Below are 19,171 nucleotides of genomic sequence, written 5' to 3'. Positions count from 1 at the left end.
TTCGCCAAAGAGAAAATCGATGAAGAGAATCGATCAACAATGATAGGCCCTGTTCTCGTGTTGCGCGAGAATTGTTAGCATGTTTATGCATGTTTTGTTCGTTGTTCATGCACGGTTATAACAATGAATAAGGCCAAAATATAAAGCAATTAATTTTTGATCCAGAAAACTCATCGGTGAAGCAAAAATCATAGCCGAAAAAATTGTCGCATGAGATTTGAGTTTTTAAGTTTTAAGTGATTATGCTAGACATAATAGCCGATCCTAGCCGGTCGCACTCCAGACGAAACTAGAACCGCACTACCGTTCATACTGGCGACAACGCTCAGATGAGACAACGAAACCTAACCCCCAAGATCCTCCCCTGATCCTATCCTTCGACAATGTACCTCTATAACCTCGGGTAGGCCGTGAGTATTCGGCCTAACTCCTACTAGACATGGAATTAAGTGAATTTTGTTACAAACAAAGATCAATGCTATCGGCTCCGTAAAGCTAACGCGATTGAGCCTTCCAAATAAACGAACTAGTTTTAAAAAAAATCTAGACATAAATCATATCTCAGACGATTATGTCCATTGACGTCATTAATACTACACTCTCTTGCATTATGACATTGTAAACATGTCTAGAGAATCGAATGGTGATGGTCTTATCCTGGACCGACCTCAATGAATGATCCATTTCGCCCAATTTCCCCTCAAGTTGTAAAATCTGACTGGAATAGAACGAGACTATTTAATTGGATCCACATATACTTTACTATTGAAGAAGAGTATCGTACTACACGTCCCGGTGTCGAAGTAAATTGGTCTTAACGTGAATATTCTCTAGATTTGCTGCTTTTAAATCCCACTCCAAATCAATCGAACGACACTTTGACGTTGACAACCATTATTGAAGCAATTAAATATGCCAATCATAAGAGCGCCACACGACTTGTGTCACTTGCTGTTAACCGTGATGAGTTGACATTTCGTCACTTCGATTACCTAACTTCATCTTTCTCGCGCGCAGCCTGGAACCGTAGGCAGGTGTAATATTCTCAACATGACTAATCAACTATAAAAAATAGTCCTCGGTAGCAACTGTGTGTAAGCAAAGTGAAAGTCGAACGGTTTTCCCGCCAGTAATTCAGTAAACTGACCCCCAGAGGGGGGAGGCATTTTGTCCAAGCTGTAAACTAGATAAGTGTTCTAGATAAGCCAACGGAGCCGCCTCTAAGAGTCGTTCGCAAGGAGCCGTGACTAATTGGAATCGAAACACCTGTTGATTGACTGGGCTCTGGCTGGCGTCGAGGAATCTAATAACGATTTACAAGATCTTCAACGGCGATTGGAGGAGGGCTTGATTGTACAATTCCTATCATCCATTACCCGGTGGGCGTCACTGTTGTCGTCGTCGTCGTTTGAACGAAGTTGTTACGTCAAAGTGGAACCTCCGACATTCCGCACGGGGGAGATCGCAATCAAATCTTGTATTTAGAATAATTGAAGTTACTCCCGAAGTGACCGGTTGCATAGCGGTTGGAATTGATCACTGGAAATCGATTGGATGATCTTGCACGATTGCACTTGCATAATTGATTAAGTTGCGGGATTATGGACTTAATTACGGTACCTACAGATTAACTTTAGAAATCGACAAACCAACGAGAAATGTTGCGGAAATTTTTAATGATCAAGTATGCCACGGCTTTGTAGTCGACTTCTTCAAATATTTGCTTGAAAACCTCCCGACCATCGTAGAGAATCAAACGGAAAGAGAAAACTATCCCACCATATAGGGCCGGTGCCCAAACGGGTCCACATTTCCATGGATGCGGAATCGTCCGAGGTACAGGATAGTGATTCGGTGATTTTCGTACGCTGCTATCATTTATGGGATCCTGTAGAAACCATCAGTTTGGACAGCGACGACGGTGAAGAGGAGATTACAGAACCGGAGGCGTCATCAATGCTTCCGGAAGAGGCGGAGGAAGAAGAGGAGGATGAGGAAGAGGAGGATGAGGAAGAGGAGGAGGAGAATTCACAATACCTCGAGGAAGCAGTTAGGTACTATCAGATGAGAAGATCCTGAATGAATTAGCTGTGAAGAATTAACCATATAGTAAATACCTGTACAACAAACTCTCCAGTGAAACTTGGATGCTTTTCTATTTTAAATAAATCAAGCTTTAATCAATTACATGAATTTGTTAGGCTGGAGGTAGCTGGGTTCGATGTCCGCTCCGAACTATGGGTTTTTTTCCTGGTTTAAAAGTATTGACTTCCCCGGACTTAGAGCATTATTGTTTATGAAAAAATGGAACAGGCAAAGGCAAAAAAAGCTCTTAACTAACAACTCTAGATAGAGCTGGAATTAGGGCGTAACAGCTTTTGTAAACAATGACTTCTCTCGAGGCAAACCCACGCAAACCAACATAACGTCGGGTAGAGGAAGTCTTCCTCTACCCGATGGTGATGTTAATTTGCGTTGGCGAGTCTTGAATTTCTAGAAATCATCGAAAGAAGTCTTTGTTCACAAAAGCTGTTACGTCCTAATTTCAGCTGTATCTAGAACTGTGGAAGTGCTCAAAGAACGCTATGTTCAGGGCAGGCGTATAATTTCAGTAGGGATGTAATAGCCATAGTAGAAAATGAAAAGTAATCTTTTAAATAAACAGAGCCGCAGCTTTTGAAGCGGAATTAGCAATTTATTTTAAATTCTTTGGATGATTATGAATATTTTGGTTTTTCGAAACCATTGTGGGATTTAAATGCATTTTCTTTATCATAGGGTGCTTTGTCGTTTTAGTATTTTAAGGCAATTTTATCATTTGGTTGAGTATTTTTTTACATTTTAAAATGCCATTATGGGAGGTCTAGACTGGTCCATTTTTGCAATTTTAAAATCATTTTGGTGATTCTCATTCATTTTTGCTTTTTAAGACATTTTTTCGCGATTCTTAACCGATTCGGTGGGGGCCTCAGATAATCTAATCTATAATGATATTACCAAGACGGAGGCGGCGGATTCGTTTCCCGGTCCAGTCGAGGAAATCTTTCGGGTTGTAAATTTTTGTCTGGGCTTGACGCACAATATACAAATTCAATTCTCAATTAAAAACTGTAGAAGTACATCTAAACACTAAGTTCAGAACCCTTAAGATACGTTTAGACTATCTGACTTGTTGGTCTGATTCGAGCGGACTGCTCGAAAAATTTTGTCGGATGCAATGTTCGGATGCATTCACACTTTTTCGACATGCTGATTAGATTTGGCGTTTGATTTGTCGAATGAAATAGGTTTGTATTTAATTTTCATTCGACTCATTCAGCAAAATAGCCGCAAGTGAGATGAAAATATTAATTTATTTTTTCTAAAATTTCACGGATTTGAACCGCTAAAACGCTTGATTCGTGCTTTGATGGCATCCAGCAAGGTAAATTGATTTCAGTATTTAATAATGATTAGATTAATTTTTATTTTCCAGTGTGATTGGTCGAAAGATGCCGTAATGGCTTTGATCATGGCATGGTCAGCAAAATAGCGTTTATATAATACGAAGCATGTATTATACAAGAATAAGCATGCCAGACAGCAGGTCTGAGAGCCTGCTAAGATTTTTTTTTAGAATTTCGGAGAGGTTTGGAGATCTACTGAGGAATTTGTTGAGCTTCAGGGTAGTTCGTAGATCTTTAGAACAGAAGAGAGAATTTTACAAACATTAAAAGAAATTTGCAGAAATTCCGAAAAATTCACAAGAGACATCGTAGATCTTCCGATAAATGTTCAAATAAATTTTCAAAACTTCAAGTAAGCTAAAATATTTTCAGATCCATTTGTAAAACTATAAGTGAAATTTTGCAAATCTTCAGGGAAATTCGCAGAACTTCAGACAAGTCCAAAATCTACTGTGAAATGTAAAGAATTTCACAGAAGTTTGGAAATCTACTGGAAAATTATTGAACATCAGAAAAGATCGTAGATCTTCAGAAAAAAAGCTACAGAACTTCCGGAAAAATCAAAAGAATGGTCATGGATCTTCAGATAAATTTGAAAACTTTCAAGAAAGTGGGCATATTTTGTGATACATTTTTAGAATCTTAGAAATTTTAATGGATCTTCAGTGAAATTAGCAGAACTTCAGGGAATTTTGGCAATTGTTTTAAAAATATTTAAACGATTCAGGGAAATTTGTAGATCTTGATAAATTTTGAGGACTTTAGATAATAAGATCTTTAGGGTAGCCCGAGAGCCTACAGAGGAATTTACAAAACAGAGAAGTTTGCAAATGAACTAAGAAATTTATTGAACCTCAAGTTTTTTTTTTTTTTGTAGATCTTGAGAATAGAACTACGGACCCTTCAGACAACTTTAAAGATATTTGCAGACCGTCAGAAGAGTAGATGTATAATCTGCAGAACTGCAAGAAATTTTGCAGATCTTCAGAGACATTAAAGTGGTTCAGAAAGCTTCACAGTTTCGGAAAAAAAATGTGAGTTCTTCAGAAAAAAAGGTAAAATTTCAGAAAAGTACTTCAAATCCGAAAACAAATCGCAGCGAAGTACAAAAGTCCAAGATTTTGCAGAACTCCATGGAAGTTGGAAATAGATAGATCTGAAAAACTTCAGAGAAGTCCGTATACCTTAAGAGAAGTCTGAAAAACTTCAGGAAGTTCGTACATTTTTAGAAAAAAAAAATGCAAAACTTCAGCGAAACTCACATCCGAACTTCGGGAAGGCTCGCCGATCTTTATAAGTATTTACACAACTTCAGAGAAATTCGTAAATCTTCAGAGGAATATTTAAAACTTCAGCGTAGAGCTAGGAGAATTTCAATGAATTTCAGATAAATTTGCAGAACTTTATGGAAGTCCAAGAATCCACAAAAAAACTACAGATGTTTAGAGAAATTCGGAGATCTACTGAGAAATTTATTGAACTTCAGGGAAGTTCGTAGATCTTTAGAGCAAAAATAAAGTACTTCAGAAATTTTTTACAGAATTTTAAAGAAACTTTAGGAACTTTAGAAAAGTTCATAGGGTAAATCGTACATCGACTGAAAAATCTGCAGATCAGGGTTACTTCCACTCACTTGCTATAAAAAATGTTTTTCAGAAGTATGAAATCATGAGATGGTATACTGATAATTAGTACTTGTAAGTTACAAGATGAGGACGTGAAGTGTGTGTTTGACACATAAAATCCGTCAATATTGCTTTCAGTGCGTCACAATAAGCGATTTTACGACTCGTGAGTGCTCACTCTGAATGAACGCTCACGAATCATAAGATCGCTTATTGTGACGCTCTGAAAGCGAAATTGACAGGTTTTATGAGTCAATCACATACTTTACACCCTCTTCTCGTTACTTACAAGTACAACATATCATTATATCATCTAATGATTTCATAATTCCGAAAAATATATTTTTATAGCAAGTGAGTGGAAACAACCCTGCTGCAGATGTTTAAATAAATTTTCAGAATTTTATTGCGGTTCTTGTGGAATTTAAGAGAAATTTGCAGAACCTCCGGGAGATTTGCTGATCTTAAGAGATATTAGCACAACTTCAGAAAAAATAGTAAATCTTCAGAGAACTTCCTAAAACTTCCGGGAAGCTCAAACATTTCTAGATAAACTCTTAATACTTAAGGGAATTGTGTAGATGTTCAGAGAAAATTACAGAACTTTCAAGAAGATCGTAGATTATTAGAAGTTTAGTGAACATCAGAGATAATTGTTGAAATTTATGTTTCTTAAATCTGCAGGCATTGAGGAACTTTGTAGATTTTTAGAGACATTTTCAAAACTTCTGAAGAACACACAGAACTTCAAAGAAATCTGCAGAACTACCGAGAAATTTGCAGATATTAAGGAAAGTTTGTTGATCTATAAAGATATTTTACCAAAAAAACAGACACAAATCTTCAGGAACGTCCGAAGGTCTTCAGAGAAATATGCAGATTTGAGTTCTTAACAGAAATTTTCAGAGCTCAAGGAATCATGTAGATCTATAGAGAACTTTTCCCACTAGCTTGTCGAAAGTTGGTATCGACATCCTGGCGAAGTTATAAAATGCTCTTTCATCTTCATATTGCCGTTCTTGAAGGACAAGATGAGCCAGATCCCAGCCGGTGTTCCTCCTGAACAACCATTTCCTACTCCACAAGCTAGAGCAATTTTCCGATAATTCATGATGGAAGTATTTACTTTTGATTCCTGATACAGATTTGTTTTGAAATCTAAATTGACAGTTCTTTCGACATGTGCAAGCAGTGGTAGGTTTGACAAAGTGTGTCGAAAGTAAAATCGAGCAGATTTTTCAATATGGCGGTGGTCAAAATCCGACCAAGATATCATCTAGTCTAAACGGACCTTTAAAAAGGCTCGCTACAGAAGCGTGAAAAGCCTATAACAACCGATTCGACGGTAGTTGGATATTTTGCCGATTTTGTAAATTTCAAAGTAAATCCACCTTTTTTACTATAAGTAAAGAAGTAGCAAAGTTAAGAATTTGACATTTTTATTATCTATTTTTGTGTTGCTTAGGCCTTTTTGAAGCTTCTAATCTATTTTGGCGTTTTGACGATTTTGTACTGTTATGGCATTTCTAAGTTCATTTTCTTTTCTTCCGTCATTGGTTTTCGCATTATAACCATTTTGAAATTGTAGATTATTTTTGGCGCTTTTAGGATTAGTTTTTAATTTATTAGGTAACTTTCACGTTGGTATAATTATTTGGAGAATTTCAGGCTGTTTTAGCATTTTATCTCTATTATTGTCAGTTTAATGTTCTTGGTGCATTATTGTTTATGCAAAAATGAAACTGGCAAAGCGAATAAAGTTTAATTTACTTGGAAAAGCGTAGTCGAATTTGGATTACGAGAAATGGAGTCAAATTTAAAATTATAATTAGATAAAATTCTGGATTTCTAAGCTATTTCGATGTTTGTTTCCCAGTCATGTTTATAGAGCTATTTAAAGCTATTTTATGTTTTAAAGCTATTTTATCGTTTCATGACTCAGAGCTGTGGTTGTGGATAAACGCGAGTAGTCGACGACTATTTAGCACCATAACAAACCATTTTTAATATTTTCACCAGGAAAAGTGCAATCGAATTTGGGTTACGAGAAGCCAAGTCAAATTTTACGTGGAAAAGCGCAATTGAATTTGGATTACGAGAAGGGAAGTTATTGCAATCGAATTTGGATTACAAGACGAATTATAATGGGAAAAGCACAATCAAATTTGGATTACGAGAAGCGAAGTCAAATTTATTGGAAAACGCAATCAAATTTGGATTACGTGAAGTGAAATTAAATTTCTCTTGCTAAAGCGCAATCGAATTTGGATTAAAAGAAACGAAGTCAAATTTTACTTGGAAAAGTGTAGTCGAATTTGGATTACGAGAAATGGAGTCAAATTTGAATTTGGATTACGAGAAGCGGAAACACATTTTATTTGGAAAAGCGTAGTCGAATTTGAATTACGAGAAATGGAGTAAAATCTTACTTGGAAAATCACAATCGAATTTTATCTCGAAAAGGGCAACCTTATTTGGATTACAAGCAAAATTAAATTGTAATTGTAAAACCGCAGTCGAATTTGGATTACGAGAAATGCAGTAAAATTTTACATGGGGAAAAGCGCAATTGAATTTGGATTACGAGAAGCGAAGTCAAATTATAATTGGAAAACCGAAATCAAATTTGGATAACGTGAAGTGAAATTAAATTTCTCTTGGAAAAGCGCAATCGAATTTGGATTACGAGAAACGAAGTCAAATTTTACTTGGAAAAACATAGTCGAATTTGGATTACGAGAAATGGAGTCAAATTGGAATTTGGATTACGAGAAGCGGAAACACATTTTATTTGGAAAAGCGCAATCGAATTTGAATTACGAGAAGTGGCGTCAAATTTTACTTGGAAAAGCACAATCAAATTTAAATTACGAGAAGTGAAGTCAATTTTTTTTGGAAAATCGCAATCCAATTTGGATTACGTGAAGTGAAATTAAATTTTACTTGGAAAAGCACAATCAAATTTGGATTACGAGAAGCGAAGTCAAATTTATTGGACTTTATTTATACGAGAAATGGAGTCAAATGTTACTTAGAACAGCGCAATTTAATGTGGATTACGAGAAGCGAAATCAAATTAAAATTGAAAAAAATTGATAACGGGAAGCGAAGCCAAATTTTACTTGGAAAGGCGTAGTCGAATTTGGATTACGAGAAATGGAATTAAATTTTACTTGGAAAAGCACAATCAAATTTGGATTACGAGAAGCGAAGTCAAATTTATTGGAAAACGCAATCAAATTTGGATTACGTGAAGTGAAATTAAATTTCTCTTGGTAAAGCGCAATCGAATTCGGATTACAAGAAACGAAGTCAAATTTTACTTGGAGAAAGCGTAGTCAAATTTGGATTACGAGAAATGGAGTCAAATTTGAATTTGGATTACGAGAAGCGGAAACACATTTTATTTGGAAAAGCGTAGTCGAATTTTAATTACGAGAAATGGAGTAAAATTTTACATGGAAAAGCGCAATTGACTTTGGATTAGATTACGAGAATCGAAGTCAAATTATCATTGAAAAATCGAAATCAAATATGGATTACGAGAAGCGAAGTCAAATTTATTGGAAAAGCGCAATCGAATTTGGATTACGAGAAATGGAGTCAAATTTTACTTGGAAAAGCACAATCAAAGTTGGATTACGAGAAGCGAAGTCAAATTTATTGGAAAATCGCAATCATATTTGGATTACGTGAAGTGAAATTAAATTTCTCTTGAAAAATCGCATTCGAATTCGGATTACAAGAAATGAAGTCAAATTTTACTTGGAAAAGCGTATTCGAATTTGGATTACGAGAAACGGAGTCAAATTTGAATTTGGATTACGAGAAGCGGAAACACATTTTATTTGGAAAAGTGCAATCGAATTTGGATAACGAGAAATTAAGTAAAATTTTATTTGAAAAATCGCAATCGAATTTTATCTCGAAAAGCGCAATCTAATTTGGATTACGAGAAGCAAAATTAAATTATAATTGTAAAATCACAGTCGAAACGAAGTCAACTTTTACTTGGAAAAGCGTAGTCAAAATTGGATTACGAGAAATGGAGTCAAATTTGAATTTGTATTACGTGAAGCGGACACATATTTTATTTGGAAAAGCGCAATCGAATTTGGATTACGAGAAATGGAGTAAAATGTTACATGGAAAAGCGCAATTGAATTTGGATTACGAGAAGCGAAGTCAAATTATCATTGGAAAACCGAAATCAAATTTGGATTACGTGAAGTGAAATTAAATTTCTCTTGGAAAAGCGCAATCGAATTTGGATTACGAGAAACGAAGTCAAATTTTACTTGGAAAAACATAGTCGAATTTGGATTACGAGAAATTTAGTCATATTTTACTTGAAAAAGCTCAATTGAATTTGGATTACGAGAAGTGAAGTCAAATTTTACTTGGAAAAGCGCAATCGAATTTTACCCCGAGCAGCGCAATCGAATTTGGATTACGAGAAGGCATAGTCCCTGACAGAATTGTGCGTATTACCAGGTGAAAATGTCCAAAAATCTCGTGATGATTGTCCAAAACTTCTTGGTCTTGATACCGTTTTGAGACCGTTTCAAATACCTGTTTTGAATCTCTGGAATTCTGGTTGGATTTTCCGGGATCCATGCCAGGATTGTGTGGAATATCCCATTCACTGGATTCGAATGAATCCCAGTTGGTATTTGCCTGGGGTTCCAGCTCGAATTCTCCTGGAATCCCAATTAGGATTCTCCTGGAATCCCAGTCGGGATTCACCAGGAATCCCTGTCAGAATAAGCCTAGAATTTCAGTTGGGATTCGTCAGGAATCTCAGTCGGGATTTGCCAGGATTGCTAGTCAGGATTCATCGGGAATCCCAGTTGGGATTTGTCAGGAATCCCAGTCGGGGTTCACAAGGAATCCAAGTCTGGATTCGCCTGGAATCCAAGTCTGGATTCGCCTGGAATTCCAGTCGGGATTCTCCGGAAATCTCTGCTTGAATGGTCTTGATACCGTTTTGAGACCGTTTCAAATACTTGTTTTGAATCTCTGGAATTCTTGCTGGTTTTCTGGAATCCATGCCAGGATTGTACAGAATATCCCATTCACTGGATTCGAAGCCCAGCAATCCCAAAAATGGAATTGAAAATTCCGACAATGATATTTTTTCTGATTTATAATTACTGTTACTATCCCTGCTAGAATTGTTCATAGTCCCTGAAAGAATTGTGCGGATTACCAGGTGAAAATATCCAAAATTCTCGTGATGATTGTCAGAAATTTCTTGGACGCTATCCGGAGTCTTTGCTGGAATGGTCTTGATACCACTTTGAGACCGTTTCAAATACCTGTTTTGAATCTGTGGAATTCTGGCTAGGTTTTCCGGGATCTATGCGGGAATATCCCATTCACTGTATTCGAATGAATCCCAGTTGGGATTCGCCTGGAATTCCAGTCAGGATTCTCCTGGAGCCCCAGTCGGGATTCGACAGGAATCCCAGTTGGGATTCGTCAGGCATCTCAGTCAGGATTCACCAGGAATCCCTGTCGGGATTTGCCAGGAATCCCTGTCCGGATTAGCCAGGAATTTCAGTTGGGTTTCGCCAGGAATTTCAGTTGAGTTTCGCCAGGAATCTCAGTCGGGATTTGCCAGAAATCTCAGTCAAGATTCACCAGGAATCCCTGTTGGGATTCGTCAGGAATCCCTGTCCAGATTAGCCAGGAATTTCAGTCGGGATTCGCCAGAAATCCCAGTTGGGATTCGCCAGGAATTCCAGTCGGGATTCGCCAGGCATCCCGGTCGGGATTCTCCAGGAATCCCTGTCGCGATTAGCCAGGAATTTCTGTTGGGATTCGCCAGGAATACCTGTCGGGATTCGCCAGGAATACCTGTCGGTATTCGCCAGGAATCCCAGTTGGGATTCGCCTGGAATCCCAGTCGGGATTCGTCAGGAATCCCTGTAGGGATTCGTCTGGAATCCCAGCAGGGATTTGCCTGGACTCCCAGCCGAGATTTGCCTGGAATCCCACCTGGGATTCGCTAGGAATCCCAGTAGGGATTCGCCTGGAATCCCAGCTGGGAGACGCCTGGAATCCCAGTCGGGATTCGCCTGGAATCCCAGTAGGGATTTGCCAGGAATCCCAGTCGGGATTTGCCTGGAATCCCAGCCGTGATTTTCCTGGAATCCCACCTAGGATTCGCCTGGAACCCCAGCCAGGATTCGCCTGGAATTCCAGTCGGGATTCGCTGTAACTTGTTCTGTGATCAAAGTGGTCCTGGATTATTTATCGATTGGGAATACATACAAAAATTTATGACTTGCAAGATTCCATGGAATATAAATTCCGGCCATTGACCCGAGGCCTCAGCATCCTATTAACAAACTGGTTCATGCAGCTATGGCCCGTCGTCAGTGCCATTAGTAGACTAAGGTGGGATTCTATGAAATTTTAAAACCAATCACTTACACCCGAAGCCTCTGGATACGAGGCCTTCGTAATCTGTTTTAATGGATCATGGCTATGATTATCCTGCTGGTAATACCATATCCTACATGATGAATTCAACTGATATATCCACGTGGTGTTTCCTCAAACATTATCTTGTTTTCTTGTTTTCTACTGATTGCAAGATTAGAAGATGTGTTTACACCAAGAGAGCGAGTAGAGTTGTTCTGATCTTGTCCATTTTTAAAATAAAGTAAATCAGGTTTTCCATCGATTTCTGTAATTATTCTAATCGTGCGGCTTCATAACCAAACAACGAAACATCATCAAAAAGAGGGTTACAAAAATTTTCAACATTCTGAATTCCAAAAATTAAAAAAATAGTGATATTTGTAGTGCAATGAGACGCTGCTCGATTCTGATCGGAAAATTTTTGTGGTGATTGGGTACGATTCCCGGTCCGGTCTAGGGATTTTTCGGGTTGGAAAATTTCTCGACTTCCCTGGGCATAGAGTATGATTGTACTTGCCACACAATTATACTAATGCAAAAATGGTACAGGCATCGAATGCTCTCAATTCATAACCGTGGAAGTGCATCTAGAATACTGAGTTGAAAGCAAGTAGTAGTTTTGAACGTTCTGAAGATTCGAGAGTTTTGGGAGTCTCTCTGAAGCTATGGGACTTCAGGATATTGTGATCTTACAGCTCCTAAAATTATGTTAGTTCTCAAAATAATGTTGAAACTGCCAATTTAACAGGTCTCAATTGACCCAATCGCCAGCACTCTATGAAATCAAATTTTATTCTCCTCCGGATTGAACCCTGCGGCACGATCCAAAATGCCAGCAACATCCAGCATTATTAAAAATAGCATCCCATCCAAATTGAGACCAAGTTGATCGACCAAATGCGTTCGAATGCAACCGCTCATGACGCTCCTTCGCACTTATTCAGCCTGTGTCGCCAGATTGGCTGCTGACTAATCGGCAATCCCCTTCGGGCAGTTAAGGCATTATAGAGTAAGAAGTGCCCATCGTAAAACGGATTAGCTAGCTGTACGGTCAAAATTCCATGCTGTGAATGCCAAATTGGCCGTTTAATGACACCGCCGTCGTTTGCGACACACTTCAGGTGTGAGTGAAGGCAGTTTCGAAGTTTTTTTGATTGGTAATTTAAGATTAGTAATCTCCAAGTGGCCGACCGTAGTCGTCGGATTCGAGATCAATCTCAGCTCAACTTCTGCGATTCTGATTTGTAATTTGTTTACTTGAGAATAAATCGTCCAATGAATGTTTGTTACTCGCTTGGGTCCTTGTGTATGATTTTCAATGTTTCAATGCCGAAAATTTTTCCGCATTCAATTAAAGTTTCACATTTCTCTCTCTACTTTCAGGTAAGCACTCGCTAATGATCGCAGGATTTCCTCAACTCGGCGTCTCATCGTCCGCCAGTGACAATTGTCATCATCGTAAATTGCTTTCCATGCAATTTGCTTCTCCGTTTGGTGCCGTCATGGTCGAATTCAAAGAAAGACACGAGGGGATTGGTCAAGTGCAGTAGCCAGCGCCGGTTTCCTTTTTCAGTACCTTGGCAAAAACAAAACCAAAATCTGGGTCAATTGAGTTTGGAATTCTTTCACTGCCCCCCCAATGGACATGACGGGAGTGCCGTAGCATTGAAACACAAACGAGACACGATGAATAAAGTGGTGAAAAGTCACCTTCAGAATCTCCAACGCTTGGCTGGTGGAGGTTAAATTGGATTGATTGTCCTAAAATGGAAAAGACTGAGGTGTTCCTTCAGCGGGAGCAAAGGATGATGATTCGACAAGTTCTTTCGAAGCTTGAGTGGCAGTTTATTTATCCGATTGTAGAGTGCGGGCTGATTAGTGGAGGGCCTCCTTCGATGGCTGGTTTGGATAACTAACTAATCGTTGAATAGGTTGCGTGTGTGCCCAAGTGGAGCGTTGTCATATCAAATGATCTACGACCGACTGGCGTTGGAGCGAATCGGAAAGGTTCAAGGTTGAATGGTTCGTAGAAACTGACGGCGAGTGCTTACTTACGTTGAGTTTATTATTTTAGGGCACGCTTTTCAATCCAAATTAAGGGACTTGTTCGCGGTTATGTCTTGATTGGACATGCTCGAGTAAATTATTTACTTTGAAACTTCTTCAAGAAGCCATTTGATGGACTCCAGAAGTTCTTGCTTCCTTCCATTTAAATATATCCGTATTTCTTCTAGAAGAGTTCTAAGCATCTTCTTCAAACTGTCTCCGCCTGGAAATCTGTGAACATTCCAAAGAAGATTTATGTGCCCACATCATGAACTGGCTCAGCCGTGCGGTGTTAATTTGGTCCCGAAGCGTGAATCGGAAAAATTAATTGCAAATGTGTTATCTACTTTGTCTGTGCTTAATTTTACATGCAAATAATTTATAATTAGCAACTCTGCATCCGGTTTCCAGCCCACGTCCAAGCACTTCCAAACTTTCCCACACAATTACGTAAACATGAATTCATAAAATATCATAATGAAGTTAAAACCTACCACTTATCAGACACCTTCTTTTCCCTCACGAGATTGGATTATTTAGCATTCGCCGCAGCCCATCTGCAGCGCTTTCCGGATCAATCTCTTCAGCGGCATCAGCAGCATCCATCCAATATTTATCAACTTTCTAAAAGCGTACCATCTCTTTTCTCAATATTTGCACACGAGTTGTGCATTTCAATTAACTCCATCACGCTCTCGACGGATGACGGCCGAGCATGACGTCTCTCTCCGGCTCTTCGGTCGGAGCAGCGAGCACCGTCACGATCGCGAACTCATTTTAATAAACGATCCATTAATTGGTCCACCACCAAAAAGCGATACCGCATAATCTAATTGAACTCTTCTGTCAGCCCTCTCGATCATGATCGGTAATGACCACCGGGATCAAAACGGGTAATGCTGATGGAATGTGGCATTGCTTTCGCTCTTTTGAGGCGGAATTCTCAAGGTTGGCTGTCATTCGGAATGCGTAACATTTATGACGCAGTGATGTCGAGGCTCATTTGAAAAACACAAAAAATCATCAATCGACTGTGCGACGGCGACGACGACGACGACAACAATGATCCATCAGCTGTTGAAGTGGATGGCGTTGTTTTGATCAGGGTTTTTGTTTGTTTGTTTGCATTCACGACTGTTGTTGTTTACATTCAACTTTTAGTAGCTTCCCTTGGCCGCGAATCGTCAATTTGTTTGGCGGGGAAATTCCCGATATAAGGCTGTGCTAAAAGGATGGCGTGGACAGCCTAATCGGATGGAGAGGTAAGCTGACGTCAGGATGAAGGTATTTACTATCTTCTGTTTTGTGTCTCTGTTATGGCGTCGTTGGTAATTCGACGTCTCCACCAGCGTTGCCAAATATACCGATTTGTCGGTATTTATACCGATTTTCAAACTGTATCCAGTATTTTACGATCGTTTATGGCCACCACAATCTGGGTGAGTTTCTGGTAGGGAACATAAGATTTGAAGGTTGGATTATGTCGTTTGACGTGTAAACGATCAAATTTAAACGTTCACACGCCAAACGACACAACTCAAACGTCAAATCATATGTACCCTACCAAAAACTCAGCCAGATTGTGGCGGCCATAAGCGCTCGTAAAATGCTGGATACCGATGTACAGATAAGGTTTGTCAGAATACCGATTTTTGAGTTTAAATACTGAATAAGAACGATTTTTTTTTAAATAATCAAAATGATTACTGCTCGCCCGCACTGAAACTATTATGAGAGACTTTTATCTTTTTAAACATTCAAATTTTTGAGCCAGCTCTAAATAATTCTTCTTTGAAAATGTCTTATGCTTGATACTCTTTTGACTAATGCTTCCATTTTCTCGTCTTTTTTGCTACGAAGGGGTCGAGAAACAACTGATGGCGCATCCCGGTAATTCCTGAAAATCGGGAAATACTTTTATTCAGTGAACAAATAAATCCATCAAAATGAAATATCATATCAAATATATATTATTAAATAAATCCATCAAACTTCTTGAAAATTCTCTAATCTTCCCTTCGAAGTTTCTTCCAACTGCCCCTTGGAATTTTCCCTTAAAAGGTTCTTTCGTCTTCTCCCTTACCTTACCTATCACGCCTTGTTGTCCTCTGCTGTGCGAAGAAGTCGTCTCCACTCTACTCGATCCATGGCCATGGTCGACAGCCTCGAAGTCTGCGAAGGGTCTGCGGGTCACCTTCTACTTCGTCTTATCTCGTCAGTTTTTTTAACTTCCCCGGAACTTTAGGAACGCTTCCAGAGATTTATTGCAGTTCCATTAGCTTCAAGGAAACTGCAGGAACTAAGTTTAAAGATATGTAAGGGTAAGTTTCGATAAATTAAAAACAGTTTCATTAACTGCTGTTAAAATTTGAGAACCCGGGATTTTCAGGAAAGTCCAGAGAACTCCAGTAAACTTATGGAAACATCTATCTGAAATATTTTGGAAACTTCACAAGTCCAATGAACTTCATAGAAATTTAATGGTTTTCGGGACACTTCCATTTTCTACAGGAGAATTGAGATAACTTTAGGAAAGTTCTGAGAACATCAGGACACATAAATTCATGGAAATTTCTGATCCTTTAAAGGAGTTCCGAGAAGCTCAGTGAATTTCCAAAAACTTCAGCAAAGTTCCGAGAGGTTCATGAAAACTTTGTAAACTTCAAAACATACCTATTAACTTTAGGAAAATTGCAAGACCTTTCAAGGAGTTCCAAGGAAGTGCAGTGCAGTTCAGGAATGTTTTGAAAATTTCAGAGAAATTGTGGGGATTCAGGGATGTATGTTTTATAAATATCAGGAATATTGCTGGATCATTAGGAGCATGTAAGAAACTTCAGGGAATGTTGCTAACATCGATAATAGATTAATAGATAAATAGATAAAATAGATTTCTGTATTTCTTCCAGATTTTTCTGGAAGCCCTCTGGCTTCCACCTTTTTTCATACGTTGCTTCCAATCTAGCTTAGGAACATTCTCCCAGCGCCTCCAAAAAGTTTCTTCCATCTTCTACAGGAAGTCCTTTCGGAAGTTTCTTTCGTCCTCTGGACGTTTCTCCATAAGTCATTCTCCGTAGGTTTTTTACAACTTCTATTGGAAGGTTTTTCCGAGCTTCTAATGGCTTCCCCTGGAATTGCCTTCCAATTTCCAAAACTGAACTGTTATCTGATTTTTTCGCCAGAAGTTTCTCAATATTTGTCTTGGACGATCCTCATCGAATGTTTTTCCGACATTTATTAGAATGCCCTGCAAACTTCCACCACAAGATCTTCTTAATTCTTTCTCTGGAAGTTTTTTCGGTATCATTATCAAATATTCCCGGAAATTTCTTCCGACTTACTACTTCGTTCTTAGTCCAAAAGTTTGAATTTTCGCCTACGAAAAGGCAAAAATGTAAAATCAATTACAATAGTGAATACCGATAAGTACCGACTTTTTAAACATTTGATACCGATAAGCTTGAAAACAATCAGGCAACGCTGGTCTCCACGACGCGATGTGAGTTTTTTTTTGCATGGGACTTCTTCTTAAGGCCCACGCACATTAGATCCGGATCGGACGTTATTGTCTAACTGTCAAATTTACGTCAACGCAACGCAAACGGATCTAATGTGGGTAGGCCTTTACAGCGAAGGTTGCACACCGAGATCGATTATATGGACTGGTACCTTAGGTTAGATCGGAGAAGAGACTTGCAGTGTATGTTATGGAAGCTGTCTAAGCATGGATGCCGTTGGACAACTTCCAGAGGAATTAGACAGCCTCCCGAGGAACTTTACGGAGGATGTTTTGTAAAGTTCCAGAGGATGCACAGTGGGAAAAACTCGGCAATTGATTTTCTCACAACGCAAACTGTCCCAACCAATAGAAGAGCGATTTTCTCATGTAAAAATGTCCAGGGAATCGATTGCGCTAGGTCTCGTAGACGGCAAAGCACGGAAAAATTCTCGTTTTAAGTATAACAGTTTAAGTAAACAGTTTCCATTATGGTTCGAAACTAAATCACACACACTTAGCTACGCTCGTGGTGTAGTGGTAAGCGTGATTACGTCTCACCCCAAAAGGCCTGGGTTCAATCCAAGTCGCCGCCGGGATTTTCTGAGGCATAAAGGGAAGTAAAGCCGTTGGTCAGGGGGTCAGGGTTCAGGTGTGGGAGCTCTGCCTTCCTGGCGTCGGTAGCATTGGTGCTCAGTACGGAAAACAAGATCAACGGAAAACAAACCAAAGAAAAAAGTTAAGGGTTGTGATGATTTTGATGCACTATTCACTAATATATTAATAACAAAATAAATGGTTTAGAAACTTAACTCCAAAATGAACAATTCATTATTGAAATTTTTGAAATGGGGCGGTTATTGAATATATCCTAAAATTAGGATTACCTTTGGCCGCTTTCTTGTTGACCCGACACATTCGAACGCGTTCGTCTGTGTTTGGGAAACAGTCACAAAATGAATTTTTGATTGCCTTTCTTTTTGCACACGCCGGTAAGCAACACAGACTCCTCCCATCATGAGTAGCTTGCTATCAAGTAGTGACACTCTCCTTTTGCGTAGTTTGCCAATGCCAATACCTTGAAAGCAAAGGGCAATTAACGAGTTATTAACGAAAGATGAAGAGAATCGATCAAAATCACTTGCACCTCTGCTTCCAAGTTTGGTTACCAGATTCAACTCTGGAGAGCATTTTGAGTGGTCGTTGGGGCGTGTAATTCTGAATATGGACAAACAGGCAGATAAATTATATTCCTATTATTTACTGTAATAAGCTTGGTGCCCTTGAAAAGAGCCGTTTTGTTTTCAAAGTTGGTGATGAATAACCTCCGAAACCGTACAGAGTGCGTCTCTGTCGCTTCAAAGAGTAGATGACATCCATGGCCGCATGCGCTTGGCCTGTTCAGTGCAGGTGATAGCATCACGGATCTCATTTTCCAGTAACACCTTCAGCACACCTCGTAGATCAGACCGGAGATACGTTTGACACCGCCACGGCAAACCAGACGACGGATGGCGGTGATCACGAAGAACCTTGCGATGACGCTTGGCGCCTTCTTTACCAAGACCCTGCTTTCCCACGACCAGTCATTGTTGCTGGTTGGGTAGAAGAGTGGACTACCTTACCGAAGAGAAAATAAGTTGAGTTGAGGCTAGATAGTAGCGCTCTTTTATATCTTTTCGGGTTGAAGCAGAATGGTGTGCAACCAAGTGGTACTCGATTATGACGACTGGGTTTGGGAAGAACGTTTATTTCATGAAAACGGTGATAAAATTATCACTTTTTATTTGTACATTGGACAATGCTTGACATTACCACTTTTTCACTAGTTTCTTGTTAAAAATCATCAGTCGGAAGCATTGCTATTGATTTGTGGAAAAATTTCTGATCGATTGGTGATAAAATTATTGAAATTGGTCCAGGAGCAGCTGAGTTATTAATGTTCAAAATCTTTCATGATTTTGTTACATGTTCCATTTTTTGTTTTCACAAAGTGTACCCCCATATAGGAATCACAGACGTAGTGCTACATCAAAAAAACAATGCGAGCAATGTACTGGATTTCTGAAATAAACAAAGTAAGAATCAAGCAAACACAAAGTTTTGCTTGTCTTTCACCCTGCAAAAGT

The 19,171-nt window shown here is 39.0% G+C and overlaps 2 protein-coding genes across 3 annotated transcripts in view; both read left to right on the top strand.

Annotated features, from left to right (window-relative positions):
* LOC135696869 (T-box protein H15) overlaps nucleotides 1-19,171 on the top strand; it is a 433,864-nt gene that overhangs the window by 174,821 nt on the left and 239,872 nt on the right. The window lies entirely within an intron of this gene.
* Nucleotides 1,816-19,171, top strand: part of LOC135717529 (bifunctional endo-1,4-beta-xylanase XylA-like) — a gene marked incomplete at its 3' end in the record, with an annotated part of 38,855 nt that continues 21,499 nt past the window's right edge. The window contains exon 1 of the mRNA XM_065239661.1: nucleotides 1,816-2,049. Coding sequence (XP_065095733.1) covers nucleotides 1,816-2,049 — 234 coding nt within the window. The remainder of the gene's footprint in view (nucleotides 2,050-19,171) is intronic.

The sequence above is a fragment of the Ochlerotatus camptorhynchus genome, unplaced genomic scaffold, assembly GCF_037179485.1.
Source record: "Ochlerotatus camptorhynchus isolate MF236.1 unplaced genomic scaffold, CSIRO-AGI_Acam_v1.1 ptg000062l, whole genome shotgun sequence".
Taxonomy (NCBI): domain Eukaryota; kingdom Metazoa; phylum Arthropoda; class Insecta; order Diptera; family Culicidae; genus Ochlerotatus; species Ochlerotatus camptorhynchus.
Note: the sequence above shows the minus strand (reverse complement) of the source record. Positions and strands in the feature narration are given on the sequence as shown.